Source organism: Sus scrofa, chromosome 9 (genome assembly GCF_000003025.6).
Source record: "Sus scrofa isolate TJ Tabasco breed Duroc chromosome 9, Sscrofa11.1, whole genome shotgun sequence".
Lineage (NCBI taxonomy): Eukaryota > Metazoa > Chordata > Mammalia > Artiodactyla > Suidae > Sus > Sus scrofa.
The window spans coordinates 91,742,275-91,764,899 of record NC_010451.4 but is presented as its reverse complement, the minus strand read 5'-3'; the positions used below and the strand labels follow the sequence as shown (position 1 = coordinate 91,764,899).

Here is a 22,625-nt window from a genome sequence, read left to right as displayed (position 1 = left end):
TTAAAACTCCACCTTGAAAGCTAAATATTCCCCTACCAATATTTCTTTATTCTACTACTGTCATCTCCATTCTTCTAAATTCCTAACCTAAAAACTTTTCTTGCTATTTATGAATGGGGTTACTTTACCTCTGACCCTCCCACTTTCTGTTGCTTTTGCCATGCCACAGTGGACACCTTTTGCCCTTTAATGACCATTTTGAGAGTGGAAAAATGTTCCTTAATTGTCAGAAGTTCGGTAATTTTTCAATAGGAAAGGCCAGTTTGATTTAGTCAATGCTTATTGAAGTATAGCTTTTGCTGTATACTTTGCATAAATAATACTGACTTTAATTATACCCAGTTTACATATTTATTTTATTTTTTGAAATTAAAACATCCACTTTAAATTAGTTTCTATTCATTACAATTATTGATAGTAGAAAATCTGTTCTGTAAATTGACTTAAATCTATTGCCTAAGTTAGTGAAGTGTATAAACTCCAGTTCATGGAAAATATAATAGCCTGATTGTTTGAAAAATAGCCCTGTGAATCTCTTGACATATTTGTTAATGACCTGTGTATGATCATTATGTGTGCTTTAAGATAATACTTACCTATAAAAGTCTCTTACCTTGACTTTCTGATTTAAAAAAAAATGTCTATTATACAGACATAGTAATCTCTATTAACTGGATAATGGTGGGGGTGTAGTGAAAGAAAAAAAGGCTCTCAAGTCCAAATCAAGACCAATACCATATGATATCACTTACATCTGGAATCTAATATACAGCGCAAATGAACCTATCTACAGAAAAGAAACAAACTCATGGACTTGGAGAACAGACTTGTGGGTTGCCAAGGGGGGTGGGGGTGGAGGGAGTGGGATGGACCAGGAGTTTGGGAAAACTGCAAACTATTGCATTTGGAATGGATAAGCAATGAGATCCTGCTGTATAGCACAGGGAACTATATCTAATCACCTGTGATGAAACATGATGGAGGATAATGTGAGAAAAAAAATGTATATGTATGACTGGGTCACTTTGCTGTATGGCAGAAATTGACAGACTATCATAAATCAACTATAATAAAATAAAAATCTTTAAAAAAACCCAAAGTGACAATGATGTTTAGATTATCCAGGAGCAATTAGCCATGGTTACAACAGGAAACTAGATCTGGGGGCTCTGTGTTATTCACCTTCTCCATGCACCAGCCGTTGCTGTCAGATGCTGCCTAATTTTAAGCTCAGGAAGGCCTTGTGACAGTAATTACCTAGGATTCCCATTTTAATTTCTCCAGCCCTGTAGCCAGTCATTTATATAATGGCATGTTTTATCTGGAAGAAAAGGATGTTAAGGAAAAAACTTCTCACAGTCTAGTTATTTTAGGAAGTTAAAAAGATATAGCTGTAGTAAGAATATTACCTTAAGTTACAAAATGTTTTAGAGTTTGCAGAGTGCTTCCATATATACTTATTTTGCAGTTTGGTTTTCCACTAGGTTTACTAAATAGCTTAGCTGTGAATAGTTTTGCATCCAAAAAAAAATGGAAACATTTGTATATTTCATTAATTACCAGTCAGGAGAAAACCTTTTTTATTTCATATATCATTGTCATTGAAATACAATCCAATACTTGAATTAATATTTTGTCTCTCTTCCAGTTGCTAGAACCTGTCTGTCACCAGCTCTTTGAATTCTATCGCAGTGGAGAGGAGCAGTTGCTTCGATTTACCTTGCAGTTTCTTCCAGAACTGATTTGGTGCTACCTTGCCGTCTCAGCCAGCAGAAATGTGCATAGCAGTGGATGCATTGAAGCTCTTCTTCTAGGGGTTTATAATTTGGTTTGTATTTAGTGTAGTTAACAAAATGTTTTCTGGCAAAAGCAAATATGTAACCCTTTCAGCAAAAGTAAATACATACTAGCAACTACTTTTCATTTTAGTAAAGCTTATATTTGTTTTTCATACATCAAATGACTCATAACTCATTCTCCCAAGAATAACTTTTCAGAGGTTGAGGACTTGTACTTCTAAGTACAATTATATACTTGTGTTTTTTGTTTTGTTTTGTTTTGTTTTTTGCTATTTTAGGGCTGCACCCATGGCATATGGAGGTTCCCAGGCTAGGGGTCTAATCCAAACTACAACTGCCAGCCTACAACTACAGCTACAGCAATGCGGGATCCGAGCCATGTCTGCAACCTATACCACAGCTCATAGCAACGCCGAATGCTTAACCCATTGAGCGAGGCCAGGGATCAAACCCTCATCCTTATGAATCCTAGTCGGGTTTGTTAACTGCTGAGCCACTAAGGAACTCCCTATATACTTGTAATTATATAAATATATACTTTTGTTGATTGATTGAAAACTAAAAATCAGGCTACTTAAATTCTTTTATAGATATCTGAAAAATATCAGTGTTGAATTTTAAATTTTTTAAACTTATGATCCACTATCTATAAATTATCTCTTGTGACCTTTACCAAAAGTTTGGGAGAAAAGATATAGTCAAATATCTGACACTAATAACTCCATAAAATCTGGACTAGCTCCAGAGTTCACAACATTGATTTAACATATAGTTTGCATTACTATATAGTGTTTGTATATTAAATAGTATGATATTCTAGACACATACTTAGGTTTACATTTTTTTAATGGAAAAATAATTTAAGGGTTATTTTATTACATATTTCATATGAATTGATTTAGAAAATGTAAATTTTTACATGAGAAAAAAATCATTGATTATTAAGATATTACATTTGTATTTCATTCTTAAAACTATGTTACTTATATATTAAGGGGAAAGTTAACTCCTAGAAACACTAGGAGTGAATAATTGATAATAGATTATCATAGTTTAAAATTTAGTTGACTTTAAAATTCCTTTTTTCTCAGGTCATTTCTGTTTTAGACTAACAGTTTAAATTTGGTTTTTAAGTTTATGTGTTAAAAATAAATATTTTAAGGTATCTTCTTTCACTTTCTTAGGAAATAGTTGACAAACAGGGACATAGCAAAGTATTGAGCTTTACGATTCCATCTTTATCCAAACCATCTGTATATCACGAAGTAAGTAACATTTTATCAAAGTAAGTTTATTGACCCTAAGGTTTGAACTATAAATTAGGATCTGGTTATTGAAGCAAAAAAAAAAAATTAATTTCTTGGTGGCTTAAAAGGTAATAAAACACCACACAAAGTATTTGGTCTTCTCAAAGTAAAGTTGGAAATCAAAATCATTAAAATTGAAACTAAAAGATTATTGAAAGTATTCATTTTGAAATATTTTTCTCTCCTTCTGACAGATTAGATTTTTGTGTGCAGCAGTTATGTATTTCTGGGTAGAATTTTTTTTTTTTTAGGGCCACACCCATGGCATATGGAAGTGTCCAGGGTAGGGGTTGGAGCTGCAGCTGCCACCTAAGGCAGTTGCAAGCCGCATCTGCAACCTACACCACAGCTCACAGCAACGTTGGATCTTTAACCCACTGAGTGAGGCCAGGGATCGAACCCACTTTCTCATGGATACTAGTCAGGTTTGTTGCCACTGAGCCACAACAGGAACTCTTGGGCTAGAATTTTTGAAGTTAAACTATTTTTATTTCTGTTTGTGGTTTGTTTTTAATTATTTGTTAAATCTTTGTGCAGAATATTTAGTAGACAGTCTGAATATTTTTAAGATGTATGATATTCATGGCAGTTGTTCTTATTGGTGTATATATCCTAAATATCTGTCTTCAACAGAATGGCTTTTTCTTTACTCACATGTCTTTTCTTTAGCCTTCCAGCATTGGGTCCATGGCTCTGACTGAGAGCGCTCTATCCCAGCATGGTTTGTCAAAAGTTGTGTACAGCGGACCTCACCCCCAAAGGGAGATGCTGACAGCACAGAATAGGTATACTGTGGAGAAATAACCTACTATTCTACCATCCTGACTTTTTTAAGAAATTTTTTCAGTAGATTTATAAATCACATTTAATGAGTTGTATGTAACTATTTTCTAAAATGTTGAGTCACTTTTTTATACAAGAGAAAAACTCATCTTCCCAATTTGTCACTTTTACTTTGCTCCAGATGTCATCTGGAACATTGAATTTTTAAGATAATTTCTGTATGACTCTCTTCTTTTTCCTTTCAGTTTTTGTATTTCTGATGATTACATTGTACAGGTCCATTCCATAGCATAATATTTCTCACCAGTGCCTGCCTAATTATAGTTGACTTTTTAGAATTCTCAAAGTTTGTAAATGTTCTTTTTGGTTTATCTTTAGGTTTGAGGTGTTGACATTCCTTTTGTTGTGTTACAATGCTGCCTTAACCTATATGCCCAGTGTTTCTCTTCAATCGCTGTGTCAGATTTGTTCAAGGTAAATTCAAATTCAAATGTTTTCAATATTGAAACATGTGAATCTAAGATTGCTAGTTTGTTACATATCTAAGTTATTTTTGTTTTGTTTAATCATTTGTTTAAAACACTAAATAAGTTAATAGGAAGCTCCACCAAAAGTTCCGTAAAAATGCAATGAAGTGAAGTCACAAAAAACACAATAAAGCTAAATAACATTTCATGGAATATTTAATTAGAAAAGGATCATATTATATAATTAAAAGGATGGAACTGTTATGACCTTCCAGTTTTTGGCATATAGTTGGTTTCTATTTTGTTTGCGTTTTATCTGTCTAGTTATTTTTCTTGTGCTCTAATTTGATACCAAGAAATAAATTAGAGATACTAGTTTTTAAACTTCTCTTGTTAAAAAAAAAAAAAATTAGCCAAGAGCTTAGTTAAATAAATTATGATGGGAGTTCCTGTGTGGCACAGTGGGTTAAGAATCCCACTGCAATGGCTCAGGTCTCTGTGGAGGTGCAGGTTTGATCCCCAGCCTGGTGCAGTAGGTTAAAGGATCCAGTGGTATCACAGCTATGGCCTAGGTCACAGCTGCAGCTTAGAGTCAATCACTGGCCCTGGAACTTCCATATGCCACAGGTGTGACCTAAAAAAAATAAATAAAGTATGATAATCCTTGGGTATGCAAACATTTAAGAATTCTGATTTAAAAGAATATTTAATGATAGTATATATGGTGTAATTCCAGCATTGACTTAAGTATGACAAGAATATTAACAATAGATATATCTTAAAAAAAAAAAATTGTTATGTCTACTTGGTGGAATTACGGTTTAATTTTTTTTCCTATGTGATTTCCTGATATACTCTAAATTTTCTCTAAAAACAAAAACAAAAACAAAGAAAGACCTTTGGTAATTCAAGTAATAAACAAGGAAAAACATAGAATTGAGGAACTCGTAGAATAATTTAGAGTTGAGGAACTTATTTAGAGACTGTAGCTTTGGAAAGTTAGTAAGAGGAAGAATACATAGAGCAATACTTAGAAATCAAGTCAAGACAATACAAGCAAAAAAACATAAAGCCGAGTCTGCAACCTACACCACAGCTCACGGCAACGCTGGATCCCTAAGCCACTGAGCGAGGCCAGGGATCAAACCTGCAACCTCATGGTTCCTAGTCAGATTTGTTTCTGCTTTGCCACGACAGGAACTCCCAGTATGAATCCTTAATAAGTATTTATTGAATGAATAGGTGAATTAATTAAAAAATTCTTTCTTTCATGTGTTGGTTCTTGGTGTTTACTACCATCCCTATCATGAGGGTGTATGGTTAAAGAAAATAATAATAAAATAAAATTTTTCTAAGTTTGCTTCTTTGGATAATAAGAGTAAGAGGAGTGTCAATTCTAATTTGGATATAAGTTTTTATAATATCAAACAAAATTTGAGTTGGTTTTATTTCATGTGGAGCTAGTGTTTTTTCAATTTCTGTCATAGTCATCTCAGGCTGCTATAATAAAGTAGCATAGATTGGGTGGCTTAAACAATAGACATTTATTTCTCACAGTTCTGGAGGCTGGGAAAACCAAGGTAAAGGAGCCAGGAGATTTTGTTCCCAGTGCAAGCCCTGGGCTAGCAGGTGACCACCTTCACCACCCTCACATTGCAGAACATGCTCTGGTGTCTCTTCCTCTTCTTATAAAGTTACTAATCCAATCGTGGGCTCCACTCTTAAGACCTCATCTAAAATTAATTACTCCCACGGGGCCCCAACTCCAAATACCATCATATTGGAGGATTAGGCCTTCAGCATATGAATGGGGAGGTGGAAACATTCAGTTTATAAGTATCACTGCTCTGTTTTTTCTCTTGGTTCAAAACAGTTTAATTTTTAAAGATCCTCTCAATATTAAATGAATTTATATTTATTCTTTAAAGTTGCTTTGAATTAGTGATATCCTCAGGGGGATATTTTTGAAATGGTCTGTGGTATACTTGGGCATGTTTAGGTAAAGGCTTAGATTTATTGAGTAGAGGAAATATTAAGTCCCAGATAGTAATTGCATGGATGGAGGAGGTAAATAATTACAGTGTATTAACTAGTACTATGTTAAGTGTCTGTTGTATCATATCATCACACCATATTGTGAGAAACAATTTTATTAAAAATAGAAACTTAACTGTTTATTTAAAAGCAGTGCATATGGATCATGGAAAATTAAGAAAATAGGCATATAAAGAAGAAAATAAGTTATCTAAGATAACTCCATAACCTTGTATATAATTTTTTTTTCAGTGACAAATGCCATTCACCTCTCTGTTTATTACCAAATGGGATTAGGATGCATGTGTTTGTAGTTTTTCTCCCTGTCGTTTTATATTAACTTTCAAAACATCATGTTTAATTGTTTCTTAGTATTCTCTGAATGATTTATGTAATTGATCTCTGGGTTGGACTTCTAAATGACTACTCCTTAATTATTCTTTGCTATGATTAATACTTCTTCACGGAGTTCCTGTCCTGGCTCAGTGTTTAATGAATCCGACTAGAAACCATGAGGTTTCGGGTTCGATCCCTGGCCTCACTCAGTGGGTTAAGGATCCGGCTTTGCCATGAGCTGGGGTGTAGGTCACACGTGGCTCGGATCCTGTGTTGCTGTGGCTGTGGCCGGCGGCTGCAGCTCCAATTGGACCCCTCATCTGGGAATCTCCATATGCCTAGAAAAGACCAAAAAAACAAAAAACAAAACAAAACACTTCTTCACATTTCAATTTTGTTTATGGTCTTTTTTTTTTTAAAGATTTAGTAAAATCAATTGATCTTTAGGGTTCTAACTTTGGTGTCGTGTTTAGGCATGTGAGCACTATGTAACTATTTAGTCATGTTTTATTTCTGTTATGGCATCTTATTAAAATTTTCAATCTATCTGAAATTTATTGAGATGTGCTGTATGAGGTTTGAGTCTAATTTTAGAAGATTTTTTTGGAGTCTGCAGTTTGTGTCACAAACTTTGTGGGGAATAGAGCATCATACCACAAATCTGTTCATGGTAAATAGTGCTGAGTTCCATGGTTTATAATAAGACTCACTAATAATTTGGTCAATAATAATTATTGACCAAAATTAGTGAACCTGCTCTGAGAATCTTCACTTACATATATTAACACACCCCTAGCTTTCTGTATTTTGCCCAGTCTAACTTAGAAAAATGTTATAAATAAACGTTCTTTTTGGAAAGATTATTTTTTGTTGCTATTTGGTTTGTTATGTGAGCATACCTTGACATTGTTGGCTTATAAATGTTAAAATATAAATTATCCAAATTTTTACTAATTTTACACATATATTTGTTTTGTTTTTTCTAGAATCTGTGTTTGTGGATATCCTCGACAACATGTAAGAAAATACAAAGGTATAAGTAGCAGGGTACCAGTTTCTTCAGGATTCATGGTGCAGATGTTAACAGGGATTTATTTTGCCTTGTAAGTTTATATACAAAGTTAACCTTTGATCTTTGGGAAATTATGGTCTGTTATTTTATTGTTACTCTATTGTAATCTCAGAAAACAGTCAGCATATTTTTGTGAAAAAATATAAATCAGTATTTTGATAATAGCTTTATTATTTAAAACATATCTTTCTGAAGAATTTGTAACCAGCTAAAACCCTTCATTATCTTTCTTTAATTTAGGGACAGAATGAAAATTAGCAACACCTAGATACACTAAAGTTTCCTTTCTTTTTTTTTTTTTTTTTTTTTTTTTAATCTTTTTGCCTTTTCTAGGGCCATACCCACAGCATATGGAGATTCCCAGGCTAGGGGTCTAATCGGAGCTGTTGCTGCTGGCCTACGCCAGAGCCACAGCAACTCGGGATCCAAGCCACGTCTGCGACCTACACCACAGCTCACGGTAGTGCCAGATCCTTAACCCATTGAGCAAGGGTTGAGATCAAACCCGCAACCTCATGGTTCCTAGTTGGATGTTAACCACTGAGCCACGAAGGGAACTCCTTCATTACTCTTTTCTTTTCCTGTAATTTACAAACAGCATTTTCCCCTAATGAATATCCTTTTCCATTTCTAGAAATTTTAATTCTTTTTTAAAAATTTTATTGAAATATAGTTGATTTACAATGTTTTGCTTATTTCTGGTATAAAGTGATTCAGTTATGTATATAAACATATCCATTCCCATATAGGTTATCACAGAATATTGAGTAGATTTCCCTATAGAAATTTTTATTCTTTTTTTGCTTTTTAGGACCATACTCATGTCATATGGAGGTTCCCAGGCTAGGGGTCGAATCAGAGCTGCAGCTCCCAGCCTGCGCCACAGCCACAGCAATGTCAGATTTGAGCTGCATCTGCGACCTGCACTGTAGCTTGTGTCAATGCAGGATTCTTAACTCACTGATGGAGGCCAGGTATGGAACCTACATCCTTATGGATACTAGTCGGGTTCTTAACCCAGTGAACCACAGTGGGCACTCCCAGACAAAAATTTTTTACTGTAGTTGATTTAAAATGTTGTCAGTTTCTGCTGTACAGTGAAGTGACCCAGTCATACATATATATACATTCTTTTTCTCGTGTTATCTTCTATTATATTCCATCACAAGTGATTAGATATAGTTTCCTATGCTATACCGCAGGATCTCATTGCTTATCCACTCCAAATACAATAGTTTGCATCTACTAACCCAAACTCCCAGTCTGTCCCACTCCTTCCCCCTCCCCCTTGGCAATCACAAGTCTGTTCTCCATGTTCATGAGTTTCTTTTCTGTAGATAGGTTCATTTGTGCCATGTATTAGATTCCGAATGTAAGTGATATCATATGGTCTTTGTTTTTCTCTTTCTGGCTTACTTCAGTTAGTACAAGGGTCTCTTACAAAACATCTTAGAGCCTCTTTCATCATCACAATGGTTATTATGAATTTGCTATTTTTAATATTGATGCTTAGTCTTTTTGGATACTTAAAATATTAGCATTTTTCTTTGAACCCTATCTTTTACTTTGTAATTTTCTTAATATACATATCTTACTATACTTTTTTAATATTCACTTGATATCTTAACTTTCCCCAGGAGATTATAAGCTTCCTTATTGAAGGCAGAATTTATGATCTTTGGGCCAAAGCTGGCCTGCTCCCTGTTTTTAAAAATAGTTTTATTGAATTGCAGTCACATCCATTTGTTTACATATTATCTATGGCTATTTTTGTGCTATAGCTAGTGACATAGTTGAGTAGTTACAGTGGAGACTGTATAGCCCACAAGCCTAAAATATTTATTATTTGGTCCTTCAATTAAAAGTTTGTTCACCCCTGTGTTAGACCATTAATATTGTCCAACAGTTCTTAGAAGCTCTGATTTCCTTTATTTTCTTCTCTTTTCTGCTTTGTGTTTCAGATGAAGTAATTTCTGTTGCTCTATCTTCACAGTCACTGATTCTTTCCTTGACTATGTTGTATCTACTAATGAGTCCACTGAGGGGGTTCTTCATCTCTGTTACTAAGTTTATTTCTAGGCTTTTCATTTGGCTCTTTCTTACCATTTCCATCTCTCTGTTGAAATAATCCAGCTGTTCATACATGTTGTCCATCTTTTCCACTAGAGCCTTTAATATGTTAACCTTAGTTATTTGAATTTCCCTGATAACTACAATATCTGAGTCATCTCTGAATTTGCTTCTGTTAATTTTTGTCTCCTGACAGTGGATTGTTTTCTTCTTGCTTTTTGTGTGCTTTGTAATATTTGATTGATCCTCATTTTGTTAAAGGGTAAGACAGTAGAGACTGAGATAAATATTATTTATGCCTGGAGATGAGTATGCCTCTTTTCTAGCCTGCTAGTAGAGTTAGAGGTAGGAGTGAACTGGGACTGGATTTTGTTGTTGCCATGGTTACCTGTATTGCACCACCTACTTCAAATTCCTTTTATGTTACCTGATACTTATTATTGGAGGGTTCTTCAGTGTTCTTGTTCCATCCAGCTTTTAACTTTCCAGGTGTGTCTGTACCTCGGAGAGGCTCTCTCCCCATGTTCTTGCCCCTCCTCCAGCAGTAGAGTGCTGTTGCACGTGTCTAGATGTGTGCTAGCCTGGTTGGGGTGAGAGGGAGGGGAGTGGTGTTCTCTGTTGTTTTGGTCTGGCCTTAGTTCTAAGCAGGACCTATGTCCCTGCTTCTCTAGGTGGGAGTTCCTCAGTGTCCTGCCCCTTCCCCAGTAGTAAGAGACCTCTAACCTTCCTTCTTCTCAGGATAGGATTATTTCCTGATCCTCACCTACAGGTAGAGGTTTTTTCCTTTCCTTTACAGCCACAGTTGTTTCTCACCTCTGCCCTCAGGGTGAAGAGTTTGCTGCTCCTTCCTTAAAGTCTTTAGCCTTGTGTCCTACTGAAGGGGTCTGGCTAGATCTTATTGCCTTTCTTGTTTTATTGGCCACTCTTCTTCAGGCTTTCCCTGGTCCCTTGCCTTGCACTTAATTTTTCTAATGAATCCCTAAAGGTGGTTTGTGGAGAGGAGCTTGTGAGTTTGTATGAGGTCCCTTTGTGTCTGCTTCCAGAGTTTTTATACTCTTGGGTTGGCCTGCACTTGGCTGTTAGCAATTTGTTAAAAAAGTTTAGCTGAATTCTTCTTGCCCTTCCTGCATTGTGGCCTGACTCTCCTTGGGGGCACTGGCTACCATTGAGTTTCTGGCTACTTGGCTGCCCTGTGACCTTAGTTCCCTGCTGGATTCATGAGAAGCTATGATTTTGTGGATTACCTGGCTTAATGTAGTTTTTAGAGTGAGAGCAATGATATATTTTTGGGGCCTCACTTGCTTTCTTGATGTAATTCACACTTTATTTTGTTGCAGATGAGCAAGCCATCATTTCTATGTCCATTTCATCGTTTAGCCAGTTTTTAGGAAGGTTTGGCCGTATCTTTATTGGCTGAATTAATTAATATATGTACTCACTTTTTCTCAGTGTCTCTGTGATATTTGCAGCATATATCACATACACTTCTAAATGACTATTTGAATGCAAAGAAGTAACTACATAGGGTTCTGCAAGCCATAGTAAATGCAGATTTTCATTAAAAATCGTGGGAGTTACAGAGTAATTTGACCATAAAGTGTTCTGAACATTATTCTAAGGTATATAATTTATTATGCTCTGACTTGCTTTGAGTGTAAATGCTCTGAGATTGCCTAGCTTTTTTGATATCTGTTCTATAAATACACATGTTCTTTAGAGAAGAAATACACATCTATAAAATATTCTTTGCTATTAATAGGGTTTCAGATACAATTGAAAGGCATTCAAACATTTAAAAGTACACTTTGAATGAGGGTGGAATGCTAAGCAATGTGCTAATATTGTCTATTATTTTTATCATTAAAGATAAAAAGTTTCTCATATTTTGTTCAATTATATGGAATTAATTTAAAATAATTATACTTTAATTTTATAGTTATAATGGAGAATGGGATCTTGCTCAAAAAGCATTGGATGATATCATATACAGAGCTCAGCTAGAATTATATCCAGAGCCATTGCTGGTAGGTGCCTCACTTATTTATGTAAATTTTGTAATTCAAAATTTCTCAATTTAGAACTATAAACTGAGAAATAGCCATTCATAGTGCATTAATACTCAGTGACTCATGCTATTGTAGTAGAAAAACTTATATACTTTAAAAAGATATATATAATAAAATTTGAAAATTTCACTAGGCTAACTTCTTAGCCTGATAATTAGTCAATTTCACTTGTAAGAATGTTCTCATTAATGTGCCAGAGCTGCATTTATTAATTAGCATTAGGCATTTGGAAATATGATATTTTGGAATTTAAAATTTCATCACATATTTTTCACCATAAGTTTCCTTCTGTGTTCTTACTCTTTATTCTAGAGGAGTTAATGTATCTTAGGAAATGCCTTGGAGAGATTATTCTTTAAAATCTATTAAAATTTAGCATCTTGTTTTAGCTAAGGGTATCATAATACATCTGGTGAATGCCAATCTTAAATTATATCTTTTCTTCTTAGGTTGCTAATGCAATACAGGCTTCATTGCCTCATGGTGCCATGAAATCTAGTAAGGAGGGTACAAGGTGTATTCAAGTTGAAATTACACCAACTTCCTCTAGAATATCAAGAAATGCAGTAACCAGCATGTCAATTAGAGGTCATAGGTGGAAAAGACACGGTAAGAAATAAAAGACTCTTCAAATTAGAGGATTGTTAGTGCTCTCTCCTTTTTCTCTGTACTTAAGTTGCCGCAACTAACTTTAGTAAATAGTACCACAGTGACATGGAAGAAAGAGCTGTTGGATCACCTTTAATTTTTAATTTATTATGGACAAATGGCAGGTAGTAAGAAAACAGATGTCCTTATGTTATATATGAATGAAAATTTATTTAAATATTGTATTAGCTTATAAATTTTCTTTTAAATTATAGCTGATTTACAGTATGTATTAGCTTTTAAATTATATTTCAACAGAGTAGGAGAGTAGGAAAATGCATTTTTAAATTACTAAGACATTTTGGGTTTTTAGTCACAACTATTTCCAAATAATGTTTCCGATTTTTCAACTCTTTAGCAGGTAACCTTGCATGTTGAAATAAAACAGCTAATAGGGATTATAACATTTTCTTCTGGACTTTTTGGTAGAGAATCCCATAGTATTGATACAACTCTAGGCATTTCTATTTTCTAGAAGTTAGTTTCCTTGCAAGATTGTTTAATATTCCTTCTTGATCATTTTATTATTTAAAGACTCAAATGGAAGTTAATTTTATTTATCATGGCCTTCTCGATGTTTTCCATCTCTCCTTTCACTTATAACTTATTATTATTTTTATTTAATTTCTTACTCTTTTTTTAACTGTCCTCCTACCTAGATGTTATTGTAGTAGGCAAGAATCTGTGTAAGAAGATTATTATCACCTTCCTAGCATTAGCCATAGAATGGGAAGCAAAAAGCCACTTCTTGGCCCCAAGCAAACATATATATTAGGGTTAAACAAAGTCCATTCTGTATTTTCTTTTTCCTACAAATTGCAGTGAAAATGGTAGCTCCTTTTGGTATATTTGGTTCCAGTTGTCTCTGTGATATCTATAGAGAAAAATCAAAAGTGAGAAGAATAAGATTATTTACTATGAAATAGAAAGTTGGTGACAACAGTTGCCAGTGTTCCTACTTAGGGACTCTAGGAGCCAATATGTCCATAAAAAACAAAAAAGATGATGAAAATCTCAGCTTAACCAATGATCATTTTCAGTCTTTTCCTTTCTTAAAGTAGTGTGATCAATTCTGGAAAGTCCTTTAGGAATGCATAAAAAGAGGTGGTAAATGTTTGCCATTAGCAGGGTAAATTGTACTACCATTTAAAACATATAGTCAGAATCTAAATGTGCATCAGTTTCTTCAGTGAAATTATGCTAATGAATGGGACTATATTATAGATAGAAAGTTATTTAATTAGATACTACCATGTTACCCTAAAGATCAGTTTTCTGTTTGGACATTAATAGGTAAAAATAGGTATAGAGGTGATGAACCAGCTTGTATGGGTCATTGTAGCCATAAGCACTCCAAAACTACCACTACAGGAAATGTGAAAAGGAACTTTAATTCCTCTTCCACTTTCCTTTCTTGCTATTTAGCTGGACGTATTCAGAATTTGGGAATAGGTCCTGCAGTTGAAATGTGAAATATTGAAGTTAATTTTATGTGCATATGTATGAAAGAGATTGGTGTGTATGCCCATAAATAGGATGTGTACCTTGCAATAAAATAGAAACCATTTTCTGGAAATATTATATAGCAAGTTACCAAAGGAGAAAAGACTACTTGAATATATTGTATCTACTAGATTCTTAGTATATTCCAGATTCCATTTTGGCTGCCACTTAAAAGGTTGTGTCTTAAGGGTTAGTCTCATTATAGTAACCTTCCTGTCACCTGTCTCCCTACACTTATTCAACCTTCACAACTCTAACACTTGGACAACTCCTGTTTGTGATAACAGAAACGTCAGGGATAAGGATTTAGAAGGGAATAAACTGTAAAAAGCAAGCCAGGTGCATGTAGCACATACAGAATGTAGCTTAGCCTGTTTATCACTCTTCTATAGTAGACTCTAAAATATTCCTCATCCAAGGTCCTTATTTATTTCTACAGGTAAGCTGCATTCTCCCTTTTTCAGAGCAGTTTTAGCTTTCTATCCTAGAGCAGTGTTTTTCATTGTTAGCTTTTTCTGCTAAATTGAAAGCTTTTCTGTTTTCCATCTTTATGGTCTTGACTTCTATTTTAACACCTTATCATTCTGGACTCTCACTCACACTGGTTTCTTGTGGGGAAGATAGGTATCTTTACTGTAGTTCTTAAATATATAGACAGTTCTCAAGTTGTAAGTGGATTTTAAATGAAATTTATTTATATAAATTATGTTTATTATATTGCATTCATAACATGAATTATATATAAATAATAATTTATGTATTACTTTTTGCAGAAACAATATTAAAGGTAGATTCCAGAGTGATACTTATCATCTTAAAATGTTTCTGAAACATAGCACTGTAGAGTGTAAGTTTCCTTTATGAAACATATTTAGAGTTTCTCTGATGGAGCTCTAAGTTGTTTACTGTTTCACCTATATCCCTATATTCCCTTGTGACAGCATTTCTCTCAGAAGGAGGGATTTCTTATCAGATCCTGAACTGTATCACATGGTGGGAACAAGAAATATATAACTTTAAGTCAGTGATAATGAGAGTTGGGGAAGGAGGAGAGACAAGAAAAATGAACTTTAAGAAATATTCTTTTTGTTTTTCTTTGCCTCCTTCATTGTTATTGCCAAAGCTGGGAAGGAAAGAAGGAAATAGGCCTTTTTTTTTTCCTTCTTTTTTCTTGAATCTTTTACCTTTTTCTTTTCCTTTTTTCCTTTATTTCTTTTTTTTAAAAAATGAGATATAATTGACATACAACATTATTAGTTTCAGGTGTGCAATGGAATGATTCAGTATATGGATATACAGTATTATTATTAACTATGGTCATCATGCTGTACATTACATCCTAGGACTTAATGTTTTTATATCTGGACGTTTGTGCCTGTTGATCACTTTCACCCATTTCACCCACTCCCACTTTCCACTTCTTTCAACCATCAATCTGTCCTCTGTATCTATGAGTTCAATTTCTTAAGATTCCAAATATATGGCATTTGTCTTGCTCTGTCTGACTTATTTCTTAGCATAATGCCTTTAAGCTCCATCCATGTTGTTGGAAATAACAGGATTTTCTTCTTTTTGCTGGCCAAATAATACTCCATTGTACATATACTGCATTTTCCTTTTTCATTTGTCAATGGACATTAATTAGGTTGTTTTCATATTTATATCTTTGTTTATTGCCTTTCTCCCCTTTTCTCTATTTTGCATCCTATCTAGGGAGGAAAAAGACAGGAGTAAATGAGATTGTCCCATGGAAATAGTCAAGCAAAACTTTTATTTGCTTTTTTTCTATCTCCTTTGTCTGTAAGGAATATATATAATTAAGCCATGTGAACATATCAGTGTGTTTGCAAATCTGAGTCACCAAAAATTACACATGAGACAAATACATTAAATTGGAGCAATTATTCTTTTTCTTAGGTGTAATAGAAAAATCTCTTTATCTTTACAGCCAAAATCAATTTGTATTTTAATCTTTCAAAAATTATCTTGGAACTGTTTTAGTCATTTGCATTACAGTTTTTTTTTCTGAGCCCTTTTTAGAATGTATTTTAGGATTCTCTGAAATTTTACAGATCTGCCATCTTTTCTTAAAGTTAAGAATTTATAGTTTATATTTTTTGGAAAGCAGTTTTGGAAGGTAGAAAATTACTTTAGCTTTAGCATTATCACGTATTTCAGAATATATATCCCTTGCTGTGATCATATTATTGAATAACAGTTCAAATTCCTAGAATTAGGAGTTCCCATCGTGGCACAGTGGTTAGCAAATCCAACTAGGAACCATGAGGTTGTGGGTTTGATCCCTGGCCTTGCTCAGTGGGTTAAGGATCCGGCGTTGCTGTGAGCTGTGGTGTAGGTCGCAGACGTGGCTTAGATCCTGTGTTGCTGTGGCTCTGGTGTAGGCCAGCAGCTACGTCTCCAATTAGACCCCTAGCCTGAGAATCTTCGTTATGCCGTGGGAGTGGCCCTAGAAATGGCAAAAAAAAAAGACAAAAAAAAAAATTCTTAGAATTATATTTTGACTAGTCCTATTATTATTCGTATTATTAATGGACTTTTATTTTTAAGAGCAGTTTTAGGTTCACAGCAGAAGTGGGTAGAAAATATAGAGTTCATATACCCCCAGACCACTATCCTCTATGTCCTCTCCCACTATCAAAATCCCAAGACAGTTTTGCAAGGCGCTTTAATTTTAAGTTTGATCAGACAGTACATCCTCATGTTGACTAATAGGGTGATTTTTAAAGAAATATTGGTTACAGCCAAAATATTATTTTGGCAAGACATGTTTGACAACTAGTGTGTTTGTCTGGTTTTCCCCACTTTTCACGTTATCATTTTAATATTGTGCTGACATGGCTTAACTTAATGTGTTTTCAGACTTTTTAAACATTGTATATAAGTTTTTGAGAAGAATTTATAATTCCACATCAAGATGTATGTTTAAAAAGTAAAATTGCAATGTAGAATTGCAACTTTTGACTTTCAAAGGTCATGGTTTTAGAATTAGTAGACATTATATCTATCTGTATATATATATTTAATTTTATAAAGCATGCTGTGTTTAACTTAGTGTGTATTTTTTAACCCTAGATTTTTCAAGCCACCTGCAGATTGAGGGCTATTTAGAAGTCATAATTTGAAAGTAAAATGCAGTTAGAGGGGATGATAATAGAATAAAGATTTTTTTAAAGTATTAAGTAAGGTAAGAGAAGAATGTGAGTATATTATGACTATAACAAGAATCAAAGTGAGAATTCCAGTAAGAAAAATAAAACAGTGAAATAATATATTAATTTAAAAAATTAATAATAAAAAGGCAGTTTTATTTTCTTAAATATTTATTACCTTTAAAAACAAATAATAACTGAAAGGAAAACTGAAGGTATTTCTTTATAATTATGCTTTCATTCTATTGTCATTGCTTCTCTAAAGCTATCTTCATTATCTACCATTTTAGTTATGAGCCATTTTTCTTAAATCCCTGAGTGATTCTCTACAGGATTTTATTATACAACTTATTTATTTCCTTGTACTTTTTCACTCCTTCTTTTCTTCTTGAGCAAATTGAATTGCTATTTTTTGTCTTCCCCCCCCCCACCACCATTATGACTCACTCTTCTACTTTTTAAAAAATTATCTGTACTTGGAAAAATGTAATCAACTTTCCCCCTTAAAAAAAAAAAAAACTTGGTGAAATACCTGAATACCTGTGCCATAAAAGTCCCCTAATTAAGTTATGGTTGCAAGTAATGAGTGCTTCTAATTTTTGCTAGCTAGTTGTCTGATAAAAATCTTATCTAGTGAAATCCTAATTCTTTTTTACTACCCAGTATTTTTTCCATTTGTGCCCTTGTAATGAAACATGTCACTGAAAAGCATTTTGGTATGCTTTATAGCACTAGGTAAAGGATGATTGTTTATTAAGAATTACTTCCTTTTACTAGCTACACAGTAATTGTGTTCTTGATATGTTTTTATTGGCTAGCTTGCTATTCAAATAGTCCTGTGATTGACTAACCTTTTCATTGGCTTTCCTCAATTTGACACAAACAGGTTTATGTAGTTTCAAACAAAAAAGTATACATAATGTTATACAGTACTAACAGTTAGTTTATTTTGTGTGTTTTCAGTATCCCTGAAGCATAATTCTATAACTCAGTTATCTGACATTTATATCAGATTTTTATTTTATTTTATTATTTTTTTGTGTGTGTCTTTTTTTTTTTTTGTCTTTTTAGGGCCACACCCGCAGCATATGGAGGTTCCCAGGCTAGGAGTCTAATCGGAGCACAGCTGCTGGACTATGCCATAGCCACAGTAATGCAGGATCTGAGCCATTTCTGCAACCTACACCACAGCTCACAGCAATGCCAGGTCCTTAACCCACTGATTGAGGCCAGGGATCGAACCCACAACCTCATGGTTCCTAGTCGGATTTGTTTCCGCTGCGCCCACGAGGAGAATTCCATATATCAGCATTTTAGAATGTTGTTTTAATACCTGTTGTCTGAATCCCAAATTGACATGAAAATAGAATAAATTTATATTCTTGTTTGTGTCTGGTCACAGCTGTTTGCAACAGGTAGACATAACAATAAAAGCTATATTTATTATCTAGATTCTTTGAATTTTGCCTTTTGGTCCTGTCATGTGTTAAATTATTTATTTTTCTAATTTGCATTTCATTATTTTGACTTAGGAGATCCAGGAGTACAGAGTTTAAAGTAGTGGGAAAAAAAGCTACGTGTGTGTGTGTGTGTGTGTGTATTTTGGCCACTGTGCGCAGCAGCTTGATGTGGGGTCTCAGTTCCTAGACCAGAGATTGAACCCAGGCCACAGTGCTAAAAGTGCCAAATCCTAACCACTAGACTACCAGGGAACTTCTCGAGGGCTGCATATATTTTTAAGTCTCCTAACTTATTAATACCGAATCAGTACACTATGAATTTTAGAGGATTTAATTAATTATATAGAACGTTTAAGTGAAAAAAATGAAATAAAATAGTTTATATAGATTGAATCTAAAGAAAGTTGGGGTTTTCTTGTGGCACAGTGGGGTTCTCACGTGGTCACTGCAGTGACTTGGGTTGCTGCTGTGGTATGGGTCCTGTCCCTGGCCTGGGAGCGTCCACAGGCTGTGGGCACAGGCACCCCCCAGAAAAAAGTTAAAAAAAGAAAGTGAAGTTTCATGTTGTTATAGCAGTTTTATTACATTTTCAACATTGTTTCTATTTAAAGGATGCTAAGTTATTTAAATAAACTGAGATTATTATAACAAAATTCAAGACCTGTGATTATGTTTTTAAAAATGACAAAAAATGTAATTTGCTTCAGTTTGCTCAGTGGTTTAGTACTAACTTATTAGATGTGAATAGAAATGGGACAGTTGAAAGATACAGTTCATATTGGAAAAGAGTTTAATTATAAAAGGTATATTTCAGCTAAATTATTTATTTATTTATTGTTGTGTGTGTCTTTTTGTCTTTAAGGGCCTCACCCACAGCATATGGAGGTTCCCAGGCTAGGGGTCAAATCGGAAGTGTAGCCACCAACCTACACCAGAACCACAGCAATGCCTAATTCAAGTTGCATCTGCAACCTACACCACAGCTCACAGCAACGCCGGATCCTTAACCCACTGAGTGAGGCCAGGGTTCAAACCTGTGTCCTCATGGATGCTAGTTGGTTTCGCTAACTGCTGAGCCACAATGAGAACTCCAGTTAAATAATTTTAAAATAATTAAAAATATTTCAAAACATTTAATCTAGTCTTTCTGGATTGTGTAGATGGTAAATGCCATAAGTCTTGAAATGGAACGTGTGAATCTGATTTTATGACTTTATGAGTAAAGCATTTGAGGAAAAACAGAGTTGCTAATAGTTATAACGTGCTTTGAAAAATGAAGAAATAGTAATTTAAAAATCAAAAATAGTAAACTTTAAAGAATTGGCTATCGGAATTCTACATTTGCAATTCGAAGTTTATAAAGCATTATTGTTACTTTAAACGTTGTTTATACTTATTAAAGAAATTTAGAAAAAAAATCATTTTGACACACTCCATTATTTTCAGATTCTAAAATGCCATTTGAGGAACACATTTTCCTTTCCCAATATAGATGATAAAACATTTGGAGCAAAAATAAGCATTTCCTTCTGACCAAACTTAGTATTGCATGAATTTTAACTGGCATTTTTTATATAGAAGACAAAATAATGTATGAGGAAATGTTAGGTGACACAAAGAAAAAGGATGCATTAACTAAAGAGCTAAAATACAATTGACACATGTGAACATTAGTATTAAAGAGGAAGACATTCGTTTTAGAATCTTGGTTTAACTAACTTTAGAAGAAAATGAAATGTCTTAGTCTATTTCTGTATAGAATCAAGTAAAATAATTTTCTATACAGAGAAGCAGGATCATTAAAATTATTGGTCCTATGAGGCAAAAACAGTTGCTTGTAAATTATTGTGTTCTACCGTTTTTACTAAGGAGGCCTTTTATAATTCATGCTGTAGTTAAGGAATTTATTATTTATTGTTATGTATTATTAAGCTCTACCCCTTCCTCCTGTCTTTTATTTTTATTTTTTTAGGTTTTTATTTTTTTCTATTATAGTTGATACACACGCACACGCACATACATATACACACATACACATGCATTCTTTTTCTCATGTTATCCTCCATTATGTTGCATCACAGGTGACTAGATATAGTTCCCTGTGCTGTACAGCAGGATCTCATTGCTTATCCATTCCCAATGCTGTAGTTTGCATCAACTAACCCCAAACTCCCAGTCCATCCCACTCCCTCCTACTCCTGCCTTGCAACCACAAGTCTGAGTTGGTTTCTTTTCTGTAGATAGGTTCATTTGTGGCGTACATTAGATTCAAGGTATAAGTGTGGGTTTTTTTTTGTTTTGTGGGTTTTTTTGTTTGTTTGTTTGTTTTTGTCTTTTTAGGGCCACACCCTGGGCATATGGAGGTTCCCAGGCTAGGGGTCAAATTGGAGCTGTAGCTGCTGGCCTTCACCACAGCTACCACAATGCTAGATCCAAGCTGCATCTGTGACCTACACCACGATTCATGGCAATGCTGGATCCTTAACCCACTGAGCAAGGCCAGGGATTGAACCTGTGTCCTCATGGATACTAGTCAGATTCTTTTCCACTGAGCCACGACAGGAACTCCTCTAAGTGTCTTTTAAAGAGCATTTGTTGCACAATGCTCACAGAGGAGAAAAATCAGCTTTTATAGATAGTTTTATAGTAGATTTGCTCACTTGTTTTTGTTCTATCTGATCATGAGGATCTTTGATCATGAAAGATTCATCTCATTCAGCAGCATCCATATGTTGCAATTCTCAAAGAGATTTTTTTTTAATGCTCAAGTTTAATAAAGATGACAGAAAAAGTTACTGAGAGTGATTGAATCCACCTCAGTAAGGAGAATTGTGTCCTTTACTGTATACACAACACAATTTAAGACTTGACTCTTCTTTAGTTAAGGAACCCAGTGGTAGTTCCTGACCAGTGTGTCTATAAATAAGTCGTTCAGGTCCAGACTGTTTTTCTCTGTGACTCGGGCTTCTCTTTTCTTATCTGGAAATTATTCTTCTGGCTTCAGAACTCAGATTACAAAATCGTAGTCTTCCTTCACGTGCATGCTGAGAGTACAGTCGCTTATTCTGTGAGGACCGTATTCTGTGTTTCTGTGGCAGCTTTGCTTTCCTCTAATCTGCCTTGCAAATTACCAGCCCAGGCTGTGAACTGTTACATCTGCTATTCTTTCTAACTCAGGACACGGTTTGTGCTCAATATTTTGTGTTTACACAAATAAACTTCTATTGATTATTAATTTATCTGTGGTATTGTCAATGGATGCCTACTGCAGTCAGAATGAAATGTAAGCTCTGTAATATGGCATAGGTGGCTCTAGTGATTTGTCTTGCTTACTGCCGTGACCTCACCTACATACCACTCTCACTTTTTCTTCTAACCCTTCAACATACTAAGCCATTTCTGCCTAGGGGCCGAAAATGTACTAGCAATTTGGAAGATTTTAGCTGAGATTTGAATGAGAGTTTAAACGCTCTTCCTCCACAGTATTGTACAGCCGGTGCTTTTTCATCATTCAGACCTCAGGTCAAATATCCCTTCCTGAAAGAGGTCTTCCCAGACCACCTATCTAAAGTAGACTTTCTCCTCTTCTACCCTGCTTACTCTTTCCCATTATTCTTTTCTTCATTGCATTTTCCACTATATAGTATTTCTCTTGTTTACTTAATTCCCATACTACAAGTATGTATATTGTAAGTATACAATATACTTACACATACTTATACATATATAAGTATGTATATTGTAAGTATGTATGTATCCCAGAGCCTAAAACAATATCTGGTATATAATAGGTGCTCAATAAATGGCTGAATGCATAAATGAGTGAATGATAAATTTATAATACGGACTGAGCAATTGTTCTTTCCTTATTTAAAAAAAAATAATTCTGTTCTTATTTTATTGAAAAATA

The 22,625-nt window shown here is 34.3% G+C and overlaps 1 protein-coding gene across 3 annotated transcripts in view; it reads left to right on the top strand.

The window, feature by feature from the left end:
* Positions 1-22,625, top strand: part of FAM126A (family with sequence similarity 126 member A) — a 92,586-nt gene that overhangs the window by 56,730 nt on the left and 13,231 nt on the right. For all 3 annotated transcript variants that reach the window (XM_003357473.4, XM_005656687.3, XM_013989579.2), the window contains exons 4-10: positions 1,649-1,828; positions 2,984-3,064; positions 3,776-3,891; positions 4,268-4,363; positions 7,713-7,829; positions 11,805-11,892; positions 12,384-12,543. In XM_003357473.4, coding sequence (XP_003357521.1) covers positions 1,649-1,828; positions 2,984-3,064; positions 3,776-3,891; positions 4,268-4,363; positions 7,713-7,829; positions 11,805-11,892; positions 12,384-12,543 — 838 coding nt within the window. The remainder of the gene's footprint in view (positions 1-1,648; positions 1,829-2,983; positions 3,065-3,775; positions 3,892-4,267; positions 4,364-7,712; positions 7,830-11,804; positions 11,893-12,383; positions 12,544-22,625) is intronic.